We start from the raw sequence: 27258 nt of genomic DNA, 5'->3' as shown, positions 1-27258 counted from the left end.
TCAATTTGAATGTGAATGTCACTACATGGTATATTTACTGTCGTGATAAACAGTTAAAAAACACCGAACAAATGTATAGAGTTTGAAGTTTGAGACTGCACTAATTCAACGTAGGAGAAAGATAACCCAACATATTATTGTTTTATTTTTTGTTTGTTTGTTTTATTTATTTATTTTTGTTTTTTAATGTTTTTTTTTTTTGTGTAATCATCGTTATAAAAAATGAGGCAAACACAATAGAATGCGTCCTCATCATCCTTTTCACCTGACCAGGTACGAAGTGAAAACCTGTGAGTGAAAGTCATGTCAATTGGCTCACTAGCCCGAGTTTCCTCTGGCCCCGACACCATGTCTGGTGTAGGTGTCAGGGCCAGAGAAAACTCAGGGCTATCGGTTCACTTTCCTTTGTGATACACTGTATAATTACACAATATTTAGCAAAACTTCAATCATTTTATCTTAATTAATATATATACATTCTCAATTGTTATATGAAATGATCTCTCTGAGACAGCAAGTTGATCAGGTAACCCACAACACGGGCATTTGGCTTTGTTTTAATCTCTCAAAAAAAGCTGCTACTGATGTGATTTGTATAATATTTGATATTGGGCGATATATCCTGCATAACAGGAGGATTTCATAATGACAGACAGAAATGAGGCGTTTCCAGCTGATATACTGATAATTACCTTGTCAATGGCTTGGAAGATGAAAACATCATGTTGGTATGGGGAGTATGAACACCTTACTGTTGGGGTATTGTCAGAAATTTGGCTGAGCCCTGTGAAAATTCTGTACAAAACCTTCATACTCATATACCCATGAATCATACAGTGGCACAATTTACTCTTGCTTTAACATCAGACAATAATTTTTTTTGTTATTTTGACAGGTAGATGTCGATTCGGAGGCAAAACATGTATAGGTATCAAAGTCATGGCAATTTTAAGTCAAAGATTGTCTTCCTTCAGCATTTGTGTTTCATGCTATTTTCTAATTACAAAACAACGTATCATAGACACAAGTGTTGCTGATCTAAAGGTTTCAGAATGTGAATTCTATTTTTGTAAATGTACTGTGTCTTAATTGTCACCGACCTACATTGTAGTTCACAGTTTGAGAATATGACTTAACCCAGATATGACAAAGATTTGCATGGCAGGTGTCGTAGATGAAGTAAAAAAATGCTAAGGATCTTTTGGAACACCTGGGGCCACATTCATGAAACCATTTCCATGCAAAAAATATGAATTCTGTGCTCAATTCAACTTTCTTTAAACTCACTTAAATCATGAAGTAACAGTTTTAAAGAAAAAAAATATAAACATCAAAAAGCATATCTCACCTGAAGTCTTTCATAAATTCCTTCAAATTATTGAAAAAATGTCGATCGAGATATGTCTGTATTAGATTCATCACCAAAAATAGCCAGAGCACAAAATGTGTACTTGAGCATGAGAAGTTTCATGAAAGCAGGCCTGCTGGTCTTACTTTGGCAGTAACGTTTCAAGGATCTCCATGCAATCTTTATTTTTTGTTAATATATTGCCCTGATTTGACATTTTCTTGTTAGAATTAAAGTCTTGTTAACGTGTCAGTACATTGTATATCTCTGAAACCAAAATATTCACTGTGTTTGAATCAAATTACAAACTTTGTGGCACCCAGTGTTTCCTTGAAACATATTTTCATGGAACATGTGCATTTTGGCTCTGCGACAAATACCTGTCAAAATTTGCTTGGTGTTTGTAAGAGAGAAAACTGGATCATATTGTATGTCATTATTTTACAAAACACAGTCCAAAATATCATTTAAACAAAAATACTGGGATAAAACATGTGAAAGTAGAGAGAATGAGGTCCCCTTACTAGCTCACACTAGTGGGAATTTCCCTTTAGCCTAGTGATAGGATGTTTGCCTTGAGAGCGAAAGGTCGAAAGTTCAAAGCCTGGCATGGGCAGGGTATTTTCCATCAATCCTTCCTATTACAAACAGTTGAAAAAAACAACTTTCATTCATAGCTGTAATATATATAACTATGGTAATTGTTGAAAATATTTCAACATGTATTTCATTCAAAATTGTATATTGTAAATGGACATTACAGAACACAAAGGGAATTTGTCTAGAATTTTTCAAAACATTATTAATAATTTTTTTGACTGTGTTTAGTATAACCCTCATTATCCTGTTTTTAAATGTACAGAAGGTTATCAAGCTTCCCAACCACGTCAAGGTATCAGTCGCCCGGGAAGGAAACTGGAAGCGCCTCATTTCCTTTCTTTTAACAGCCAGATATTTGTCTCTGATGGAAGATGAATTCCCATGAAGGTACAGGTGTTGAAACATGGGGAGGAGACAAAGTGAAATTGGATATGGAGAGTGGTACATGAAAGATATGCTGCAGGTGATCATAATTTGCTGACTAAGAGAGATAGATTTCACACATTCACTGATTAAGCATATTTTAGTAACACCGCCACTATTATTACAATAATCATCAATGTCCTCCATATCGCAGGCTGCAAAGATAGCACAATCACCGTGCTTAAGGAAATGGGGCGAGCCTTTGTCAGGGAGGATTAATGCCATTAGTGTCCACTTCGATTTTGATAAAAATTGTGTCATCTTGAAGATACGTTCTCGTTTCCAGTACAGTATGAGAGACAAAAAGAGGGCAGCCTGATGCGATATTCATTTCTGTTTGTGGCTTTCGAAAGCTGTTGCTGTTGGGATCCGGTCTGAACGTGTCCGATAGGTGTCTTGTTCCGGCTTCCTGATCAAGCAGCATCATAATCACCTTCTGCTGGAACGGCCATCGAAGAAGACCGTCAAAATCGCCTCTCATCACCACGAAGAACAGTGACATATGTGTACCTGTGGTTCAAATACTGTCTGATTACTTTGTACATTACATTAGTTTAAACATAATTATTCAAAACAAGTTAAATACATGTACACATTGTATATACATTTTGTAGTTAACAACAGATTAAAAAAGAGCTGTTGGAGAACAGCATAGCTCGTCTCGCAAATGTTTGTCAATAAATAATTAAAATATATTAATTGGTAATGGTTTTGCAAATTTGCAGTAATATCTATATTGTTTACTTGATCAGTTGTGTATTGTGTATTCATGCAATTTTCAAAACCATACCAATATATATATACATATGCATAAATCATTTATTGACAAACATTCGGGAGACAAGCTATGCTGTTGTAAATTGAATAAATATATTAGATAATTGCTTTTAGACCTAGACACTATTTCTTTTAATTTTTGATGAAAACTTAATTATTTTAATGAGAGTTGTCTCCCTTGAAAAATGAGGAACAGTATCAATTGTCTAACATGAGCATTTTCCAATTGTTTTTTTTTTTCAGTTTCACTCCAAGAAGGGATCGTGTAACTTTAGAAGGACTCTTTTACCAAATGTCAGCACTCTAGTATATTCATAAAGAGATGGGTTAATAGCTTTCAACACTTACACAAAAATGTTTAAATATCTGTGTTTTTTTTCAATCTTTCACTTTAACTCCCGCAAAGGATAGTTTAACCCCCACAGGGACCCTAATACCATGTATTACTATGCTGCCTTTCAACACTTGCAACAAAAAATTAATGCAAAAAAGTTCTAAGTCCAAAAATTAAAAAAAAAAAATTGATTTTATAAACTAGCACCAAAAACTTGAAAAATCTGTTTTTTTCCCAAAAAAATCTTTTAGTTTAACTCCCGCAGGAAGTAGTTAAACTCTAGAGTGACTCTATTGCCAAATATCAGCACCCTAGTACAATTATAAAGTGATGTATTAATACAGTGCCTTTCAACACTTGCACCAAAAATTTAACGCAGAAATATTTAAAAAATCTGTTTTTTTTCCCAAAAAATCTTTTAGTTTCACTCTGGCTAGGGATAGTTTAACCCTCACAGAGACCATATTACCATAAATTACTATGCCTTTCAACACTTGCACCAAAAACCTAACATTTGAAAAACCAACATATATTTGAACAAATGTAGTAGCCTTTCACCCCAGAATACTAATGACCAAATATTAACTCCCCAAGCTTCTTGTTTATTGAGAAGATTTTAAGATTTTAGCCTATGTGACCCCTTTGACATTGAATGTAGGTTAAGGTCATTTACTCGAACAAAATTGGTAGCCCTTCACCCAAGCATGCTATTGACTAAATCAACTCCCCAGTCGTCTTGTTAATGAGAAGAAGTCGTTAAAAGGTTTCAGCCTATTTGACCCCTGTGACCTTGAGAGTAGGTCAAGGTCATACATTTGAACAAATGTAGTAGCCTTTCACCCCAACATACTTATGACCAAATATTAACTCCCTTAGCCTCTTGTTTATTAAGAAGACAATGTTTAAAGATTTTAGCCTATGTGACCCCTTTGACATTGAATGTAGGTCAAGGTCATTCATTTGAACAAACTTGGTAGGCCTTCATCCCAGCATGCTACTTGCCCAATATCATAGCTGTGGGCCTCTTGGTTATTGAGGAGACGTTGTTTAAAGATCTTTGTACATTTGACCACTGTGACTTTGAAAGTAGGTTAAGGTACAGCTGAAAGAGTTTTACCTTTGCCCATGCCATCTCCATTGAGATAAACACGAGCGCACATCTTATAGCCGAACTGACTGGTGTAGAAAGGCTGACTATACAATGAAAGGGTTCTGCCATTGATTGCTTCCTGTTTCCTTCTCGCATAATCCCTTATTTTCCACATCAAGACACCATTGAAGGAAGCAGTCTCATGAATCTGGAGTCTGAGGTCTAATTCAGCCAGACGAACATCCATCAGGCCAATCTGTCTCTCGTGATTCTGTACCTGATTAACAACATTGCCTACAAAACAAAAGGATCACATCTTTTAACATTGTTGAGGACTCCAATGTAATCTTAAATTTCTCTAAAATATGTATAAATCCAAAATGAGTGTCTGAGGCTTACATATAGATATCCCTCTCATCAACAAGAGACCCAGGGGCCTTAATGGTCAACTGCATTATATGTACACTGAAAGATATTTTGTTTTTAAACCAAAAATTAAACACATCTCAGCTGTGTGACCTTGAAAGTAGGTCAAGGTTATTCATTTGAACAAACTTTATAGCCTTTCATCTCAGCATGTATATACTGGCCCTGACCCTGGGCCTCTTGGTTATTAAGAAAAAGAAGTCGAAAATGTAAATTTGTTTACGACAGGTGTGTTATGTTATGTTATATTAGCTCAGAGGTTACATTAAATCTTTCATTCTAAAAGTGGTCTAGTGTGACCTTTGACCTTGATCGATGACTGTCAAAATCTATTCATGTATAGAACTTGGTGTGATATGTTAAGATATGAATATGGAACAATACTAAGTCCCCCACTGGATGAAAGGCTATACAGTTTGTTCAAATGGATAACCTTGACCTACTTTCAAGGTCAAATGTTCAAATGATGTTAACATGATTTCCACACAGTTCATAGTGCTCTTACTGATTTTGTAAGATGCTAGGTATATATGGACCCATTACTGCAGAAAGGCGACAACTCCATTTTTAATGTTGTTTTGAGAAAAAACGTGTTTTGAAGTTTTGATTTGTTGTTGCAGATAAACCATTCAGAGTATATAGTAATGCAAACGATGACAGCCATGCAACAAAATAAATATGTGAATAAAATGAAGCTCAACTATCAATAGGGATTTGATTAATTTGTACAGCATTATATAGGAAGCATTTGACATAGCGAGAAAATCGTAAAGACAGACTTACCATTTTATATAACTTTCCAAACCCGGTATATATGCTTGTTTATAACAATACCTATGTACTGATGTTCCATAAGTTGTTCAATTGTATCCAATTCATGAGGGATACATACAAAATATATAAGTGCTTCAGCAATAATTGTTGTGTTGATATTTTGACATTCACATCTATATGACACAGTTATTGTTCTACTTTCACTTTTAAATTACTGCCTCATTGTAGTTACTACCATCAATATCATCCAATCTGTCCTTCAAAACTTCGTTGTTTCCATGGAGTCATCATAACTATGAAATTCCTCTGGAATGATTTTTGATTCACAACAAGACAAGTCATTCTCCTTTGCCACAAAGGTGAGAAGTTTTGCCTGGAAGCAGTTGGTGAGCAGAATATCTGATTGGGGGTTGCAATGTTCTCCAGTGACATGAATCTTGAGGAACTGTGTAGGATTAAATGTATAATTCACAAACAACTATTCAGATGTTTCTTGACGAACTGGATTCACATGATATTTAGCCAATTCACTACCATTCAGGAAACCTTCACTTCAATGTTGCTGGCAATACCAAATTTCAGAGATTTTAAATCATAGAAGTCCTCAATCCTCATTGGAAGAACGACATACAGTTTATTCCGTCGCCCCATACCATCAATATTGCCCACTGACTTGGAACAAAGGTTTGTGTATTCTTCTTGTAGAGTGGACTGAATCCGACGTCATTTGACCACTGGCAATAAACTGATTTCTGTTTTAACCTACGCGAGTATCCAAGTAGAAAGTTATTTCTTTGACATTGTGTTGTTCCACAATGCTATCTATCACAGGATCCAACTTCATTGTAACCTCTATCTCCTTGCATCTCATCCAATAAATACCATGTCACTATTGTGTGGTTAGCCTTGAAAAAGACTGTCGTTTGAGTTAGCCTTGAAAAAGACTGTCGTTTGAGTTAGCCTTGAAAAAGACTGTCGTTTAAGTTAGCCTTGAAAAAGACTGTCATTTGAGTTAGCCTTGAAAAAGACTGTTGTTTGAGTGAGCCTTGAAAAAGACTTTTGTTTGGATAAGCCTTAAAAAAGACTGTTGCGTGGTTTGCCTTGAAAAAGACTGTTGTTTGAGTGAGCCTTGAAAAAGGCTGTTGTTTGAGTGAGCCTTGAAAAAAACTGTTGTTTGAGTTAGCCTTGAAAAAGGCTGTCGTTTGAGTTAGCCTTGAAAAAGACTGTTGTTTGAGTGAGCCTTGAAAAAGTCTATTGTTTGAGTTAGCCTTGAAAAAGGCTGTTGTTTGAGTTAGCCTTGAAAAAGGCTGTTGTTTGAGTTAGCCTTGAAAAAGACTGTCGTTTGAGTTAGCCTTGAAAAAGGCTGCTGTTTGAGTTAGCCTTGAAAAAGGCTGTTGTTTGAGCTAGCCTTAAAAAGGCTGTTGTTTGAGTTAGCCTTGAAAAAGACTGTTGCTTGAGTGAGCCTTGAAAAAGGCTGCTGTTTGAGTTAGCCTTGAAAAAGTCTATTGTTTGAGTGAGCCTTGAAAAAAACTGTTGTTTGAGTTAGCCTTAAAAAAGACTGTTGTTTGAGTTAGCCTTGAAAAAGGCTGTTGTTTGAGTTAGCCTTGAAAAAGACTGTTGTTTGAGTTAGCCTTGAAAAAGACTGTCGTTTGAGTTAGCCTTGAAAAAGACTGTTGTTTGAGTGAGCCTTGAAAAAGTCTATTGTTTGAGTTAGCCTTGAAAAAGGCTGTTGTGTGGTTAGCCTTGAAAAAGTCTATTGTTTGGATTAGCCTTTCAAAAAGATTGTTGTTTGAGTTAGCCTTGAAAAAGACTTTTGTTTGGTTAGCCTTTAAAAAAGGTTATTGTTTGGTTAGCCTTGAAAAAGGCTGTTGTTTGGTTAGCCTTGAAAAAGGCTGAGGTTTGTGTCAAATTTTGTTTTTTTGTACTTCTTTTTTGGTAAGCTAGTTGACAAAATTGGCTTTGAGCTTTAATAATACATTTATCAGGAAACAAAGTCCTTGGCATGCATGTCTCAAAATGAACAAGACAATTTGCCAAATTACAGCCCAGTGCCAAATGCAGGGTCAAAGTTTAAAATGTAAGTCAGAAAGGCAGGCTTTTGATACATGAAACACCACCTTACCAAGGTGAGCTCATGCCCAAAATATGAAATTCCATTAACAAGTAGTGCAGCATAGAGCACAGACAAGATTTGTCTTTGATGTAACTTTGTAACGTTAAAATGTATTGATGGATGGACAGACATGACACAATCCCATAGTCCCCCTCCTCACTATTCCCAGTGATCTCTCTCCTATTGGTCATGATTCAGTAAAGATTAAAATCCATAAAGGAAAACTGACATTGAAAATTATCAAAAATCATTAAAGACTTAATTATTAAAAGGTTTTTTTGACACTGAATTTTGAACATTTCAGCCTAACAGTCAAAAAAATGTTCATGTTCGAATCGTTATTAGCTTTATTTGTCAAACAATGCTATATATGGTTATGGGGATGGAGATATCAAATGCTTCAAAGAAATAACCCAGAAACGAAGTCCACACTCCCTTGGGGTGTGTGGAAAAGACCCCAAGGATTCTTTTTTCAACATGATTGTGTTTATCTCTTGATATTGACACAACAAGGAACCAAGGGGAACCTACACATGTAGTTTGAGGATTATCCCTCCAGTACTTTTTAAGAATGCAATAACACGGCCTTTTTATGGATGGACGGCCGACTGAGGGATCTAATATAGCCAAATTGCTTCCTTTTGGCCCCACCTCTCAGCCCCCTGGGGGTCAGTCTCGCCATTTGTAGCTTTTTGAATTCCCACCATCAGGGGATGCTACCAGTCAAATATGAGTGATATCCATTGCTTAGTTCCAGAGAAGAAGTTTATAACGCAAGCAATATAGCCAAATTGCTCGCTTTTAGCCCGCACCTCAGCCCCCCCCCCCCCCCCCCCCCCCCCCACCCACCCAAAGGGGGTAAGCTCACTATTTGCAACTTTTTGAATTGAGGAGGAGTTGTTTGTTAAATTGTTGATTGACAGATGACAGATGCCACTGACTGACAGACAATTGGTTGTTATATCTCAGTACCTGGAACGCCCTCACCGATTCCTCCTCCGCCTCCATTTCGCTCAATCTGTGTCACTCGGTCGGAAATGTTGGTCTGCCCATCCCGCAGGGTTTGGATGTCACGGCCTTGTTTTTCCACAGTGTCTTTCCTTGCCAAGTCTTCCACTCTTCTTTCAAGGTGGATAACTCTTTCAGTGAGAGCAACAGCTTTTAACTATGATATATAATTACATAATAATCAGAATATATCTTAACTACACATCTTAACTAAAATCAGAACACATCTTAACTATACATCTTAACTAAAATCAGAACACATCTTAACTACACATCTTAACTAAAATCAGAACACATCTTAACTATACATCTTAACTAAAATCAGAACACATCTTAACTATACATCTTAACTAAAATCAGAACACATCTTAACTAAACATCTGAATTAAAACCATTTGTAAAAAAAAATGAACAGAATTGGTATATATAACGACCAATATTGATTTTAAACAGTGTAGTCTAATGGACTTGTAAATATTGTAGTCCGGCAGACAAAAACTGTTGCTTAGATCAAAATTTTGTACACTTTCATGCTGCAGTATAAGTTTCATCAGTCACTTGATGACTGTAATACAGTGAATTCACTGAAACATGAAAGTAACAGAGTTGTATTCACTGAAACATGAAAGTAACAGAGTTGTATTCACTAAAATATTGTGCATAAAAATCATTACATATAACATACTTCCAAACCCGACAAAATTATTGTATACAATTGTATTTATATATTTTCTCTATAAATACCCAACACAAAAGAAAGAAAAGTGTTCACAGTGTTCACAGATATTTTTTTTTGTATTTGTTTTATTTTTGAAGAAGATCATTTATACATAAATACAAACAAATCACACATCTCTTACATTCTCTGAAATGTACATCATAGAATTCTTTCTTTTATACATTTTAATATTTGTCACACATCCATCTACAGAGGCTACTTACACACTTGCAAATATATAATGACATACAAAACAGTTTATACACATACACTTACTCACATGTCTGCTCATGTAGTTAGAAACAAACAATAGCCAAATACATATCACTCGCATGCACTTCCTTACATACATCTACATTCATTTAACAGACGTAAAGAAATTTTTATATACTTACAGTACACATATACACAACCAATCTTACACATGCACTCACTTACACACACAGAAAATAAAAATGAAGAAGAAAGAAAAAAAGAAAAAGAAAAAAAGAAAAATGAGAGGATTGAAATTCCTGTAAAATCAATTCTTTTACGAAAAAGAGAGAGAAAAAGAAGAGAGGGAAATAGAGCGAGAGAAGGATGGAGAGACGATGGCAAAACCTAGATATAGGCACTACTGACATATCAGGGCTGAGGTCATAGACCTAAAAATTATATAAATAAGATGGAGGAAAATAATTATAACAATGTTCAACTGGATGTAAGAAATAAACATGTCTTAACCAAAAATTTGTATTAGTTTTTCCCATTTCTTCCAATCATTTACAAATTTGTATTTTGTAACCTGGCATTTCTTGTTGGTAATGAATTTCTGTATTTTATAGTGATCTACAATAGAATACAAAAATGATTGAATATTTAGCGATTTATGCAAACATCTACACCTATAAATGTACTGCTTAATCAGTAAAATAATTAGATTGTCCACTTTAAAAGCTGGATTGTTGTTATTATCTATTTTACCAAATAACAAAGTTTGTTTATTTATTGTGAAAGGGATGTATAATGCAATCAACAGCTCATCAAAGCTTTCCAAAAAATTTTGTACTTCATCACACTCCCAAAATAAATGCACAATTGTTTCTCTATCCGAATGGCAAAGGTTACAAAAAGGGTTATTTAATAATTTTGTTTTAAACAGTAGAGAGTTGGTTGTTAGAATGTGATGAGAAATTCTAAATTGTAGCCACTGCAGTTTAGAATTTTTAGTTATTTTATAAGGAAGAGTATAAATAGTTATCCAATCTTCATCATTATATTCAAAGTGTTCTTCCCATTTTTCTTTGCCCTTGGCTTCAAGTGTGTTTTTGGTATTCAATAATTCGTATATTCTTTTCACCCCCTTGATATTTCCAAGGAATACTGAAATATGTGTTGGCAACACAGGATATAACAATTCAATATCACTTGTATCCAAATTTTGTAAATATTTTCTAATGGCAGATAATATTCCATTATATTTCAAAAAATTTGTATTAATGTTATATCTAATTGAAAATTCTTCATATGAGAAAAAAGATTTGGATCTGATATCTTTTAAAAAATCACTAATCAGATAAACACCCTTTTCATGCCATTTTGAATAAAAAACAGTCTCACCACCAATTCTTATATTGTTATTGTACCATACTGGGGTTTGTATGAGTGATCTCCCTTTGACTACTTTCATATTATAACAGTTTTCCAGTCTTGACCATGCCCCTAGCACATCTTTCCAAAATATATTACTTGATATTTCTTGACTTATATTTATAAAGTTTCCTCCGAATTTCAAGAGTTTATTTAAATTTACAGCTTTTGACAACAGTGATTTCCATTTTCCTGAGGATGAATATAATCTTTTTACCCAGCTAAGTTTTAATGAATCAACAAAATTGTGAATATTTAACATTTTTAAGCCACCTTTATTATATTCCTGCATTACAACAGATCTTTTCACCTTATCTACTTTACTATTCCACAAAAATTCAAAAAGTACGGAATTGATATTTTTTGTTGTTTTTTCATCTGGGTTAGGTAGTGTAATAAATAAATGATTAAATTGTGATATCATAAGGGATTTGATTAAGTGGATTTTCCCTATTGGTGTTATGTTTCTCCTTTTCCAAGCATTGATTATACATTTTAGTTTAACTATTTTTTTATCAAAGTTCATTTTAACCATTTTATGTAGATCCACACAGAAATCGATTCCTAATAATGTAAACCTCTCTTTCCCCCATTGTAAGTTATATTCAGGTAAAAAATTTTCCTGGCTATACTTTTTACTACCTATCCATATGATCTCTGTTTTATCAATATTTATTTTCAAACCTGAAATAGATGCAAACATATTCAATTCCTTTAATGATTCTTTCAGAGACTGTTCCGTTCCATCTAATGTCAAATAAGTGTCATCTGCATATTGCGATAGTAAAATATCTGTATTTTCAATATTAACACCATGTATATTCCTATTATTCCTAAATCGAATCGCAAGGATTTCTGCACATAAAATGAAGATGTATGGTGCAATCGGGTCGCCCTGTCTACAACCTCTATTAATTTTGAAAAAAGACGAAAGATTTCCCCCTTGATTTACAGTGGCCCCCACATTAAAATTGAAAAGTTTAACCCATTTTAATATGTCGTTTCCAAAACCAAAAAATCTTAAAACTTTAATTATAAAATTCCAGGAGACCGAATCGAAAGCTTTTTCAAAGTCAACCATTAAAACCATTCCTGGGATGTCATTTTCTTCTGTATATTGCATTACATCAAATAAAAGCCTAGTATTTTCCCCTATGTACCTCCCCGCCAAAAATCCTGTTTGATCCTTGCTAATAATTTTATTTAAAACTGACTTAATTCTATTGGCTATTACCCCTGATGCTATTTTATATATAATGTTCAATAGTGTTATAGGTCTCCAATTCTTAATACAAGAGGCCCAGAGGGCCTGTATCGCTCACCTGGTTTCATGAGATATGAAACAAGAATGATGCTTAAGTATATTTGTCGCTGGTATTGCTATGTCAATATATATCATAAGCATTTTATATGGGTACATGTACATTGGTTTTATTTTAATACTAAAATGCCAAAAGGTACATTAATCCATGAAATGAAATTGACTTTTGGCGCGACCCCATAGGGATGCTACCACACAAATGTGAGTGATATCCATAGCTTAGTTTCAGAGAAGATCTTGTATAGACCAATTGGCCCCTTTTGACCCTGCCCTCTGCCCCCTGGGGTCAGCTCCTTCCTTTATACAATTTTGAATCCCTACCCCAATAGGATGCTAATAGTCAAATATGAGCTGTTTCAGAGAAGTTGTTCATATCAATTTAGCCAAATTGACCCCTTTTGGCCCAGCCCCTCAGCCTCCAGGGGGTCGGCCCCATCATTTGTACAATTTTGAATCCTTAACCAAAGTGAATGCTACCAGTCACATATTAAAGATATCCATTGCTTATTTTCAGAGAAAAAAGTTGTTTATATCAATTTTGCCAAAATAACCCCTTTTGGCCCCACCTCTTAGGTCCCCTGGGGTCAGCCCTGTCATTTGTACAATTTTGAATCCCTACCCTAGGGTGTTGCTACCAGGCAAATATGAGTGATATCCATTGCTTAGTTTCAGAGAAGAAGTCGTTAATATCAATATAGCTATATTGACCCATTTTTGCCCCGCCTCACAGGCCCCTAGGGGGTCAGCACCACCATTTGTACAATTTTGAATCCCCACCCGATAGTGATTGCTTCCAGGCAAATAGGAGCAATATCCTTTGCTCGGTTTCAGAGAAGAAGTCGTTAATATCAATACAGCAAAATTGACCCCTCTTGGCCCCGCCCCTCGGGCCCCCCGGGGGTCAGCCACACCATTTGTACAATTTTCAATCCCCACCCCATATTGTTGCTACCAGGCAAATATGAGCAATATCGTTTGTTCGGTTTCAGAGAAGAAGTTGTTTATATCAATATAGCCCAAATGACCACATTTGGCCCCGCCCTTCCGGCCCCTGGGTTCAGCCCCATCATTTGTACAATTTTGAATCCCCACCCCAAAGTGATGCTACCAGGCAAATATGAGGGATATCCTTTGCTTGGTTCCAGAGAAGTAGTTTATATGAATATAGCTATATTGACCCATTTTTGCCTCGCCCCTCAGGCCCCTAGGGGGTCAGTCCCATCATTTGTACAATTTTGAATCCCCACCCCAAAGTTATGCTACCAGGCAAATATGAGTGATATCCTTTGCTCTGTTCCAGAGAAGAAGTCGTTTATATCAATATGGTAGCTATATTGACCCATTTTTGCCTCGCCCCTCAGGCCCCTAGGGGGTCAGCACCACCATTTGTACAATTTTGAATCCCCACCCCATAGTGATGCTTCCAGACAAATAGGAGCAATATCCTTTACTGGGTTTCAGAGAAGAAGTCGTTTATATCAATATGGCCAAATTGACCCCTTTTGGCCCCGCCCCTCAGGCCCCTGGGGGTCAGCACCACCATTTGTACAATTTTGAATCCCCACCCCATAGTGATACTTCCAGACAAATAGGAGCAATATCCTTTGCTCGGTTTCAGAGAAGAAGTTATTTATATCAATATAGCCAAATTGACCCCTTTTGGCCCTGCCCCTCAGGCCCCTGGGGGGTCAGCCCCATCATTTGTACAATTTTGAGTCCCCTACCCATAGGGATGCTTCTGACCAAATTTGGTCAAATTCTGATCAGTGGTTATGAAGAAGAAGTCAATTGTTGACGGACGGACGGACGACGGACGACGGACGACAGACGACGGACGGACGGACGACGGACGACGGACGCCACGGTATGGCATAAGCTCACCTTGGTCCTTCGGACCAGGTGAGCTAAAAATGACGTGGTTTGTCCTTTTTTGGAATGCAAGTAATTATCCCATGGCGTTGTGTAATAGATAGTTCCCCCTTCATATACCCATAGTTTAGAGATCGCACAATAAAGTTACCTAACTGCTTCCAGAAAAATTTAAAAAATTCTACAGTGTATCCATCAGATCCAGGGCTTTTGTTATTTTTCATTTTTTTCAAAGTTCTGCCAGCCTCTTCTACTGATATCAATCCTTCTAATTTTATAGACTCTGAAGCGGTAAGTTTTGGAATATTCTCAAAATCAAGTATAGAATCTAGAGTTGCGTCTTCTAGGTTATCATCTGAACTATAGAGCTTTTCATAAAAACATCTAATTTCTTGTAAGATTTCCTCTTGATTTGTTATAACTTTACCATTGTCAAGCTGAATTTGGGGAACAATTTTTGATATATAATTTCTGTTTTCTAAACTGAAAAAATAACTGGTTGGTTTCTCCCCTTCTTCTTCCCATTTAGCCCTGGATCTTACAATACAACCTTTAATCTTTTTTATTCTAATTTCTTCCAGGTCCTTTTTCTTATTATCAATTTCTGCTAAATTTAGTATATTTTGTTGTTCTAACTCTTTAATGGAATCTATAAGCTTATTTTCAGTCAAATTTTGTAATTTCTTTTTATATACTGCATGAGATATAGTTTTTCCCCTTATATTCATTAACAAAGTCTCAAGAAAAAGTTGATCATCAATAGTCATCTGTAGTTCTGAATCAGGTATATCAGTAATATTTTCAAGATTATAAACTGGTAAACAATATTGTTTTTTTGTTTCAAAAATAATGGTATTAACTACATCTATATATTCTTCGTCATATAGTAGAGAATTGTTAAATTTCCACAATCCTTTACCCTTCTTAAATTCATTAAGCTTAACAGTTATTTTTGGAAACGAGTGATCTGAACGGTAACCTATTTCTATTGTAGAGTCTTTTACATGTGATAGTAAATTTTCGGAAACTAAAAAAAAATCTAATCTTGACTGCTTCAATGGGTTTGATTTTCTCCATGTGTATCTAATGATTTCTGGGTGCTGCTCTCTAAAGATATCTACTAAATTGTAATCATAAATAGTTTCTAAAAATTTTTCCCTAGCCTTTGGATTGTTCACAGATCTATAGCTTTTATCATAGTCTATATCTGGATTGATGACAAGATTAAAGTCTCCACATATAATTACCCTATCATTTCCAAAACTATCAATGGTTTCACTAATAATGTCGTAGAACTCTGGCTCATCTGAATTTGGACCATAAATTGTTATAATTGTGTATTTCGTATTTTTCAACTCAACTGAAATAGCTAGAAAGTTCCCTGTCATATCTTTTTTAATTTTATTTACTTTAAATTCAAAGTTATTATTGAATAAAATTGCAACTCCTCTGGCATTTGATCTAAAAGAATTAAAGTAACAGTCATAGCCCCATTCACTACGTATAATATTTTCTTTTTCCTCTGTGAAGTGTGTATCCTGTAAGCAATATATGTTATAATTTTTAGATCTTAGATAGGAAAACGTATCCTTTCTCTTAATATATTCCCCCAGGCCCTGACAATTAGCTGTTAAGATATTTAAATCACTCATCTGTTATGCTCATAAAAGTTCACTATACAAAGGTTACTCACAGGGGCCTGCAATGAATAATAATGAAGATAGCAACAATCCAGACTCAAGACCAATATACAATTTTATTTAATATTGATCTCGAGCCCGGACCGCTACCTCCACTACTACTCACTACAAACTCCTGTGGGACAATTGTATCATACATGTTTGTCAATGCTAACATTAGCGGGTGAACGTTAGGGTTTACCATCGTAGAAGAAGGGATAGCTGAAAAGGTGAAAGACAGACAAAAGAAAAAAGATAATGTAAAACAAAACATTGGTGGTTACTTGGAAATCAACTACTGCTAACTCGCACTCACAGCCATTCTTCATCCGTACTAGACAGGAAGCCAATATTTACCGGAAGTACATTACTATTATATAAAACATACGGGTATTTTATCCGGACTTGTTAAAAAATATCAATTAATAAATAAATAAAAAATAACACCATTTTAGCAAATATTTTAAACAGGTGTTTTGACAAAGCAACATCTTTTATTCTTATAAAGCGTTTACCATCGACATTATATCACAGAAATTACTTCATATACAGTGTCATGACATTACCGGTTGACTGCCCGCGCCGGAAGGGAGTGTCTCAACGAAAAATACGACTAAACTTTGCTGATATGACCAAGTGTAAAAATAAATTCCGTAATTTATTAATATAACTTCTAAATTTAATAGTTAATTACACTTTTGCTCCCATGTGTACATATTTTAAATTACAATACGCTTTTAAAAATAGGATTGTAAAACATGGAATCGACTTCCCACATCAGTAGTAGATTCCCCGTCCAGACGGGGGCATCTCAAAATGATAATCGATATATTGCATATTGCATAGGAAATAACTTGTGATATTATTGTCATGTACTAAATAAAAAGAATATAGCCATATTGAACATTATATGCATCGCAATTTGTCCTCTAAAAAAAAAAAAAATCATAATTTTTGCTTTCTGATTCCGTACGATACGGCCATTTCAAAATCTTTTACCGATAGTTCAAGTGTGAAATAGTACACATCAATATAACCATGTAATCGCATTTTATGCAAGTCTGTACCATTAAAAGACTATGAATCATTTGCTTATACCGAAGTAGGCTCTTTTGAACAAAAATTGCATTTATGTTCAAACAACTCGCATTCATAAGATCTTATTACAAAAATAAATCCAGTGTACATAATAAAGATACACTGAACGAAATCTACAGATTTGAAAAAAAATTATGATGATTTTCTTTATTCATAATATACAGTATTAAATAAAACTTCAGAATTTGTTACAGAACCACATTAACGTAGGTAATATTCAAGGGAGAGCCTACTCAATAGTTTATCTGCCAGTCTTACAAATCTTACTAAATTATGCCGATAGTGGTACGGATAAAGGTTTAATCTGTAGCGTACTAATCTAACTTCTGTTTTCATAATACATGAAACTTTTGCTCCAATGTGTGCATATTTTGGAGTACAGAAACACTATTCTGAAATATACACACGGGGGCATCTCAAAATGAAAACAATACATTGTGTACTACAATAATAAGTTCTTATGATATATTTGACATCTAACGAAAACTGACTCATCTTTACCCTATATATACATCACAATTTGTCATCTTGGAAGTTTTTCCCGATTCTTTCTCTCTATACCCGCATGTGTAGCTAATAATCTGGGAAGGGTTTTCTCAAAACCAAATGGTCTTATATACGGCCATCTCAAAACGCTACTTATACTGATTTATTTTTAAAAATACATACGTATACAAATATGTTCTCGTTTAGGACTATCAATTGATAACATGTTATACATGGCAACATAAAATAAGTTCTTTTGAACAGTACTTTGAACTTATATTTTTCTAAAGTATTAACATCAGAATAATTGATATAGGTCTTTGATATAGGCCTATATATCTAAACTCTATAATATACAGTGCTGCGCATGTACATGTAAAGTCTCGTATTTAAATATAATATACGTATGGGCATCATTTTAAAATATATATATATTTGTATATGAACTATAATACGTACATATGTACTAACTAATATGATAAGCTCTTTGAAGTGTTTACCGTTTAATCAGGTTTACTGATACTTTTGTACCGGTTTGCACAGCTATGCACATTTACGACTAGTTACATATATAATTATATATATATATATAATTGATATACAAAAGTACAATGGCTTACCTGCATCATAAGGTATATGAATCCACGTTTAAAACTTCCTCACTGAAACATTTTCACAAAATAACACACAACCAACACTATAAACTATTCACAACCGATCGGTAAACTGGGCACCCAATCATGCCCTATTGTCACACACCGATCATTACAGTTAAGTTGACCTTCGTAAGAAGTTGGCGTCATCAAGTAAAAAGTTCTCCTCTAGCGGAGTGTCAAAGCGAAGTAGTCTCTTTTTACCATTGTGGAGTACAACAAACAATTTCCCATCTAAACTGTAGGAGGATTTCACACAGTTAAGATTAAAGGCATTGCGAAGTCTACTTTGGTTGTAGGGTGTTAAATCCTCAAAAATCGTGGTCCCAGATTGTCTCAGCTTTCTGCGTTCTTTGATGATCTCATGTTTCTTTCGTCGATTCATAAATTTTACTATAATGTTTCTGGGTTTATCCTTGGAGTAACGTCCTAATCTGTGTGCGATATCGATATCATCGCTACGTAGTGGCACTTTAAGTTTTTCGTTTACAAGTTTCACAACTTGATCAATACACTCCTCCACCGTCTCCTTTTCCGATGGGTCACTCAATCCTGTGATTCTGATAGAATTTTTCCTTCCGTGTTGCTCGAGATCGTTGTACCTGGCTTCCAGTTCCCTTTGTCCGAGTTCCAATTCATCCGACCTCGCAGCCATATTGGATATTGTCTGCCGTAGTTCCTCATTTTCTGATTCCAAATCAAAAATCCTGCCCTCGAGTTTTTCCATCATTTCTTTGTTCTCTGTCCTGATATCGGCCTTTAGTTTAGTAATCACCGTGTCCATGTAGTCTCGTGTTATGAGTGTCCTGAGTACCCTGTTTATCTCGTCTAGTCTATCGTCCGTACACATGTTTCCGAAGTCTACACTTCCACCACTTTCTCTACTAGCCTTCTTTCCTTTGGTTCCCGTTGTCGATGCAAGTCTCCTCTGTGTCATGACGACTGGATAGACTAGTATATAAATATCTATATGTATAAGTCTCTATAATACAATTCCTGGCTGTGTACGTATGTTTTTTTTTCCCTACATGTATAGTGCGTACATGTACGGTTAGCAGTAGTCACCGTGCGGTCAGGTTAGTCCATTGTTCAAAAGGAAGAAATAGAAGTTCCAAATCTCACTTTTCCAAAACGATTTTGGTCATAAATCTCCACTAGGTTGATTCAAGAGTGCATCATACACATGTCTGACAGAAAGAAGTGTTCCATGTTTTTTGTAAATAACACTTTTGATAGATTTCTGACACGAGCTCAAAACAACCAACCACCCGGATAGACCATACCGGAAAGAAATAATATATAGATATAATAGAATAAAATAACTATCAAAAAATGTTTTGAAACAGCAGCCATCCTGCAAGAGTCTGAAGTGTCATTTGAATATGTACAAAAGCAAAATTTCAAACTTTCATATCTTTGAGAGCTATTTTGCTGAGTTCCAGATCGCCTTTGAATATGTACCACAGTAAAATTTCAAATCCTCATATCCTTGGCGGCCATTTTTCTGACTTGCAGGCCATCTTTGTTTAAACATGTATCACAGTAAATTTCATACCTTCAAATCCTTAACGTTCATTTTGCTGACTTCCAGGCCGTCTTTTACAGTAGCCACTTCCCTCAGACATTGGTCAACAGTCCTCTTATAGTTGTCCCGACTCGCAGAGATGTCCTGACAAAATGTAAGATAGATAATGACTGGGTATATGCAGTCACTTGATACTAAACACTACTCCCAAAAGGAGGACTCCAGGTCAAACAAGTGCAATCAATGATTGCGAAAGCTCACCGGCGGCAGCATGCAACCACACTTTGCATTCATTTTTTATGTATGTATAAGCATGTCATTTTGAAATTGTATGTCACATAATATCGCTCCTAGACCTCTAATGGATGTATAAACCAAATAAGAAGGGTGTGGACTTACAAGCTTTTCAAAATCTTTTAAGTAAGTTTTTGTGTCAAAAAAAGTATCTCCACTAAATAGTAAAATGCCAAAATGCCAATTTTTTTCAGCACGATTTGCCACAGCATCACTCCTGGATCTCTAATGAATGTATAAACCAAATTAGAAGGGTGATAGGTGTATACTTTTGGACTTGCCCCCAAAACTTTACAGTGAGTTTTGGTGCAAAAAAAGTCCACAAAATGGTAAAATGCGAAAAAATCACAATTTTTTTCTGCATGATTTTGCCATAACATCACTCCTAGACCTCTAATGAATGTATAAACCAATTTAGAAGGGCATGAGGTGTATACTTTTGGACTTGCAAGCTTTCCAAAAACTTTAAAGTTTTGGGGTGGGACGCCGACACCGACGCCAACGCCGACGCGGACGCCGGGGTGACAGCATTAGCTCTCGGTTACTCGTAACCGGTGAGCTAATAACAAACACAGAAAGAAGTGATTTCATTTCTCTTCTTTTCCTAAATATAATTTTCATTTATTTAACAACAAAACAAGTTATATGAACTTCTGTTAATCACACTTGTTTGAATACCCGGAATTAATAACCAACGTGGTCAGGCACGTTACCCCATACCTTGGAATCGAACCCCGGCCATCTAGGTGAAAGACGTGTGTTAGCACTGTGCCATCATAACAAGCGTTCTGGAAGTTAAACATTTCATATAAAGCAAGTTTGAAACCCATCCTAAATCAGAAGTTTGACAATGACTAAATACCATTATAGTCAGATAGGGTTTACACATGTTCCAAATACACAAAAGCATTCAACTACAGACTTAATAGGAGGATTTTTCTATGTTTACCTGTATTTCCCTCCGGATCTCCATACTCTGGAGGTCAATGCTTGCTGTGTACACAGTGGTCAGCTGCAGGTGATGATCAATAGACTCCTTTTCATGTGTTTTCACATCCTCTCGTGATCCCTGCAATAGAGTAACACATGTTTTTTACCTCAGGTATGTGGGAGCATGCATCTCTCTCTCTCTCTCTCTCTCTCTCTCTCTCTCTCTCTCTCTCTCTCTCTCTCTCTCTCTCTCTCTCTCTCTCTCTCTCTCTCTCTCTCTCTCTCTCTCTCTCTCTCTCTCTCTCTCTCTCTCTCTCTCTCTCTCCTCTCTCTCTCTCTCTCTCTCTCTCTCTCTCTCTCAAGAAAATTATTTAAATTTTGTGAGGAGAAAATTGTATGTACTAAATGTCTAACTCATTCAGAGCACCAATTAATTCTATCCTAGGTTCTTCCAAGAATGGAATTAATTCAACCGAGTCATTTCGTCGTCACAAGTAAATAAAGTAAAACACCAAAAACGGCACACTCTTCATTATTGGAATCAAAACATTTCTTGACGAACAGAACATAGATTTAGTTCCGCAAAGAAGATGCTTGCAAAAGCTTCATCTTTTTTTTCTGATGCTGCTGTGTCAGGCTCCAAATGTAATACTTAATACACTTCCAGCCTCTTTTTTCGAACATTGTTTTCACATAAGTGTTTTTCCTTGTCCCTAATAAAACATCATTTTTTGTTAGAGGCTTATTTGATGTAATACATGGATGAAATATGCGCTTAAGGATTTCAGTGTCAGCTTTGGTCCAGGGCACCGTTTTTTTTTCTTTCTTTCTTTTTCCAGTGAAGGCTCTGAAATTAAAACAAAATATACATCAGTATATGAAAATATGCATTTGCTGATCTATTGCGGGGTCATAAAAATACATTTTATACCACAATATGTGGGTGTTATTCAATTCTCAGTGTATCAAATAATTACTTAATGCAACTGTTGAATAAGTATATAAGTACATTTTGTATACATATTGCACAAATAAATTTTAATGGTAAAATGAGCAAGAAGTCCATCGGTCACAGTCAATTATTAAATAACTTATTGCTACTGAATGGTTTCAAAATTTTGGTGAAAGTGATCATACTATGTTTGTTTTATGAAAAATAAAAAGACTCAAATATTATTGACCCAGGTGCCATGTTTAATGAAGTCATTAGTCAAGGGAACCATCATAAAGGTCAAATAGGACTGCTGGTCACCTTAAACACAAGTTAATGTAACGTACGCCAGGTTTTGTAGTTGAATGAAAGCCGGAATACCCGGAGTGAAAACACCGATCGCGACCTACATTCAGTATCTGGCAACTAACTGCCCCAAATAATCTTAAACATGAAACCTAGAGGTTAAGGGCATTAAGTTGTTGTGATCTGGATTTAGTGGCTGAATACAGGGTTTCTGTAGTGTAGGGGGATACAAACTTTGAAGGTATTTGGTTGCATTAGACAGTAAGTCGATATAAACAGGGGTTCGTAAGACAGGTTTGACTCAATTGATACCTTTCTTTTCTTGGTGATGGTCAATGCACTGGAATCATTGTGGTCACTTGCATCTGTCTCACTGAAATGTATTAAAACTGTTTTTGTTTAAGAAGAAACAAGTTGTAATGTTTCTATAGCATGGAATTGATCTTATTTTTTCAACAATGAAGGGTTAGACAGGGAAGAACATGTGCAGTATGCAGTATGCCTTATAGCGACTTTGATTCTAATAACAATGACAAATTGTTGTGTTCATCCAATATTATAGTATCAGTAACCTCACCAAGTTTCGATTCAAATGGATGGCAATAACACTGTTTAAAGTAGACTTTAATTTACGCAAATACTGATGTGGCCGTTGTTGCTGTCGCCGTCGTAAAAGTAACACGGTGACCTTATGTTTCACTTTCCGCGACTATTGTCGAAGGCGAGACCAAAATCATATTAGGATGTGCATGTTTTTATATCATTTATATTAGGATATCAATAAAATACTGAATGAGAAAATATTTACATTTTCTGAACAAATGTCTACATTCCTAAAGCTATGCCTTATACAAGAAACTGCCATGTTAATGTTGTGACTATACAGGAACATGAAAATATGATGGGTTCAGACTACATTCCTAACCTAAAACATTTGAAAGAAATGGTATTTTCAAAAACAAATAATACCGTCAGTATTACTTAGATGTGCAGCATAATCATAACATGCTAATTAAATCACAGATCATCTGGATAACAGCTGCTCTCTAATGATTTGATTAAGATTCAAAATGTATATCTTTACTTATTCTAGCTAACTGTCATCTGCTTAACAATTCAAATACATAATAATATCTTAATTACTTCCACACCAGGACCAAATTGTTTTCATTCAATGTGTAGTTAATATCTCAGTTTTAGTATATGCTACTTGTATATATGTACCTTGTATCACAAAGATTTTTAAATGTTTGATGATCCTGTTTTGGAGTTGAAATTACAAATACATGAATTGGCTTTATAGTCCACAAATACTATCATAACATTATCCATTCTCCAGTCCATGTTATGTTCAGATATAGATCAAACAAAGTTAAAATAACAGCAAAGAAGTAATTGTGTAGAATATCCCACTGAACCTTTCAGAAGAGCAAAATTGCTTGCAGCACAACATTTCAGAAAAATTATAAAACAAAATGAAATTTGATCCACATATCTGTAGATCCAATACATCCATGTTCTTATCACCACAGAAGGCAAGGATTTCACTAAATTGAAAATCATTTCCAAAACAAGCAAATCCACCAGAAGGAAACTCCATATCTCAATCTAAAACTTGTTCTAGATTCCACTTAATCATATTAATTTCAAACATTTTAATGACAATTTGCAAACATTTCAATGACAATGATTTCAATAATTTTGTTCCCCATAAATTCAGAGAGAAATTAAAATATTTCATATCAGATTAAAGAATCCACATCAGGCCTGACCTGATTTTTCAACCAATCTTGGTAAGAGTAAGCTTGATTTTCTTCACAAATTTGACAGAAAAAATAGGTTGTAGATGAGAGAATGCTTGATAATCTGATATTTCTCACAAACTTGACAGAGAGAAAGTTTAAGGTAATATTCCTTACAAACTTGCCAGAGAGAAATCTTGATATTCATCATAAAGTTGACATTTTGATTCTTGATCCTGACAGGAAAAATGTGTTTCACAGTTTGAGATATAAATTGGTCAAGGAAACGAATACAGCATCTTAAATTTGAATTGTGTAAAATATCTATTGAAATGCATGAAGCCAAAATTTTACACAAAAATTTGAAGTCTAAAAGTGCACTTGACAATTATTAACAACATGAATGCAAGTTATTTGCAGGAGTTTATGAAATCTCTGACAAATAATTATGCTGATTGTGTAAATGGTATAAACATCCATTTGTAATTTTATGTGACCATTTCATGCAAGTTTTACATATTTTTGTTCATTGCATGTATACATACCCATCATCAAGTCTATCAGGCTTCTGTGGCTTATAAGAAGGGTCTCTGCTGTCAGAATCATAGTCATGAACACTACTATCACTGTCTTTATGTGAGCTACAAAATAAATGTATTTGTATTTAACATCAAAAGAATTTTTGTTTTAAAAATAAGTTTGGTGCATGGTTTGATATCATGTGCGAAATCATTCAATCATTGATATTTTTTGTTAAAGCTGCATGCACAATTATATAATCATTAAAATCCCAGCGCAAATCACATGTACCCGTGATGTGACCTTGAACTTTGACCATGTAAATCAACGGGAACCTTCTTCTGTTAATACATTCATAACATGTGATGCACACCCATAAACAATATACTCACTCATTGGTTTGCCATCTCTTTAAGATTCTGGTCTTTCTCAGACTAACACTCTGTAATGCACATAATAACAAATCATAAAATATCCATTAATCGGTTATTCGGGTTAACTAGGTTATATGTTAAAGGCACTTTAAATGTGGTATTTTAAATGGGGTACACTTACACTATACATACAATTTATATGGCAATATCACTGGGATATTGTGATTTTATAAAGGAACTAGTAGAAAATCATATCTTTACTTCTAAATGTATGTGTTTTATCCAGTATCTATGGTAAGCATCTGCAGTGCTACACAATGGATGATAAAAGACTCAAGTGTTAATCATATGTAAATGTAAACAGCTGTGACCTAGGCAGGGAGTAATTAAACTTTTTACGGGTAAAGCTGTACTGGATTAAATTCATTTCTTTTCAAGTCATGGAGACAACTTAATACATACCAATATGGGCCAAATCAGCGAGCAGTTGCTGTCCTCGCTGCAAGAATCCATTACTTGCTCCAGATCCGGCTTTTCTTTAACAGCTGTGTGAAAGAAGAATAATGTAACATTCATCATAGCATCAAACTACTAGAAATGATATGTACATAATTGGAATAATTGAATAATTTAAATGTAACGGCGAATAATTAAATATTTTCTTTAAGCATAAAATGATGTCATTTTTTCCAACATGCAGATGAGATTGTGAGCACCAAATGAAAGTCTTTTAAAAGAAATTCTTTCTTGAATAACTTCCTAAAACATTGCTGACCAAAACTGCAAGTTAGCTTTCCCTAAGTACAATAATAAAACAATTCCTGTAGGGTATCTTAACTTTAATACATATCTGATAGATAAAACATGTATAATTTTACCAAACTACCAACCCTACCCTATCCACACCCTTTACCAGTAGTATAAGTAATGAAAAAGATACCAACCACTAAAGGCTTCTCTGTTTTCCTTCAGCATGACCATGTTTCCATCATATCTGAAACTCATGTTTCCATCATGACCATCTGTTAGTGTTATGCTCTCTAGTTCATCATCTGATCTCCATTCTAGTTCATCATTTGATATTCTTTCTAGTTCATAATCTGACCTCCTTTCTAGTTCATAATCAGACCTCCTTTCTAGTTCATCATCTGATCTCCTTTCTAGTTCATCATCTGATCTTTCTAGTTCATCATCTGATCTTTCTAGTTCATCATCTGCTAACTCTCCATCCTCCACCAATATCTCTTGGTCATCGTCCTTCATCTGTCCATCCATCACAATCTTCTCTTGGTCATCATCCATCATCTGTCCATCCTTCACAATCTTCTCTTGGTCATCATCCATCATCTTTCCATCCTTCACAATCTTCTCTTGGTCATCATCCATCATCTGTCCATCCTTCACAATCTTCTCTTGGTCATCGTCCTTCATCTGTCCATCCTTCACAATCTTCTCTTGGTCATCGTCAATCATCTGTCCAGCCTTCACAATCTTCTCTTGGTCATCATCAATCATCTGTCCATCCTCCACTATCTTCTCTTGGTCATCTTCCTTCATCTGTCCATCCTTCACAATCTTCTCTTGGTCATCATCCATCATCTGTCCATCCTTCACAATCTTCTCTTGGTCATCATCCATCATCTGTCCATCCTTCACAATCTTCTCTTGGTCATCATCCATCATCTGTCCATCCTTCACAATCTTCTCTTGGTCATCATCCACCATTTGTCCATCCTTTACAATCTTCTCTTGGTCATCGTCCTTCATCTGTCCATCCTTCACAATCTTCTCTTGGTCATCATCCATCATCTGTCCATCCTTCACAATCTTCTCGTGGTCATCATCCATCATCTGTCCATCCTTCACAATCTTCTCTTGGTCATCGTCCTTCATCTGTCCATCCTTCACTATCTTCTCTTGGTCATCATCCATCATCTGTCCATCCTTCACTATCTTCTCTTGGTCATAGTCCTTCATCTGTCCATCCTCCAATATCTTCTCTTGGTCATCATCTACCTTGCTATTCTCTTCAAGCCTTTCTTGTTCATCAATGTTATCATCTACTATCTCTTCTTGTCCATCAGCATGTCCTGTCATTCCACTGCCTTTCTGTAGATATGAATTGGTAGCATTTTTTAAAGACATGGATGTGCGGAAAATACATAAAAGGAAAATGCATGTATATATCAGGCCAGTAACCACTATATTAAACTAACAATCACCTTTTCAATTACATTCAAACAACCTTTTTTTAAAACCATAACAGGACGTAGGGTGCTCTATGTACATTT

At 35.2% G+C, this 27258-nt stretch overlaps 2 protein-coding genes across 2 annotated transcripts in view; both read right to left on the bottom strand.

Moving 5' to 3' along the window:
* Positions 1-380: 380 nt before the first annotated feature.
* LOC117323342 (TNF receptor-associated factor 3-like) overlaps positions 381-27258 on the bottom strand; it is a 41780-nt gene continuing 14902 nt past the window's right edge. Inside the window, exons 4-8 of the mRNA XM_033878501.1 lie at positions 21115-21234; positions 19902-20015; positions 8873-9050; positions 4600-4866; positions 381-2881 (exon numbers count right to left, since the gene is read on the bottom strand). Coding sequence (XP_033734392.1) covers positions 2577-2881; positions 4600-4866; positions 8873-9050; positions 19902-20015; positions 21115-21234 — 984 coding nt within the window. The 3' untranslated portion in view covers positions 381-2576. The remainder of the gene's footprint in view (positions 2882-4599; positions 4867-8872; positions 9051-19901; positions 20016-21114; positions 21235-27258) is intronic.
* Positions 21605-26573, bottom strand: LOC117323343 (aspartic and glutamic acid-rich protein-like). The gene is made up of 6 exons (XM_033878502.1): positions 25912-26573; positions 25430-25512; positions 24986-25035; positions 24620-24715; positions 22645-22705; positions 21605-21942 (listed from the first exon to the last, which is right to left on the bottom strand). Exons 1-6 carry the CDS (start codon positions 26564-26566, stop codon positions 21886-21888), a joined length of 1002 nt encoding a protein of 333 aa, XP_033734393.1. The 5' UTR covers positions 26567-26573; the 3' UTR covers positions 21605-21885.

This window comes from Pecten maximus, chromosome 3 (genome assembly GCF_902652985.1).
Source record: "Pecten maximus chromosome 3, xPecMax1.1, whole genome shotgun sequence".
Classification (NCBI taxonomy): domain Eukaryota; kingdom Metazoa; phylum Mollusca; class Bivalvia; order Pectinida; family Pectinidae; genus Pecten; species Pecten maximus.
Note: the sequence above shows the minus strand (reverse complement) of the source record. Positions and strands in the feature narration are given on the sequence as shown.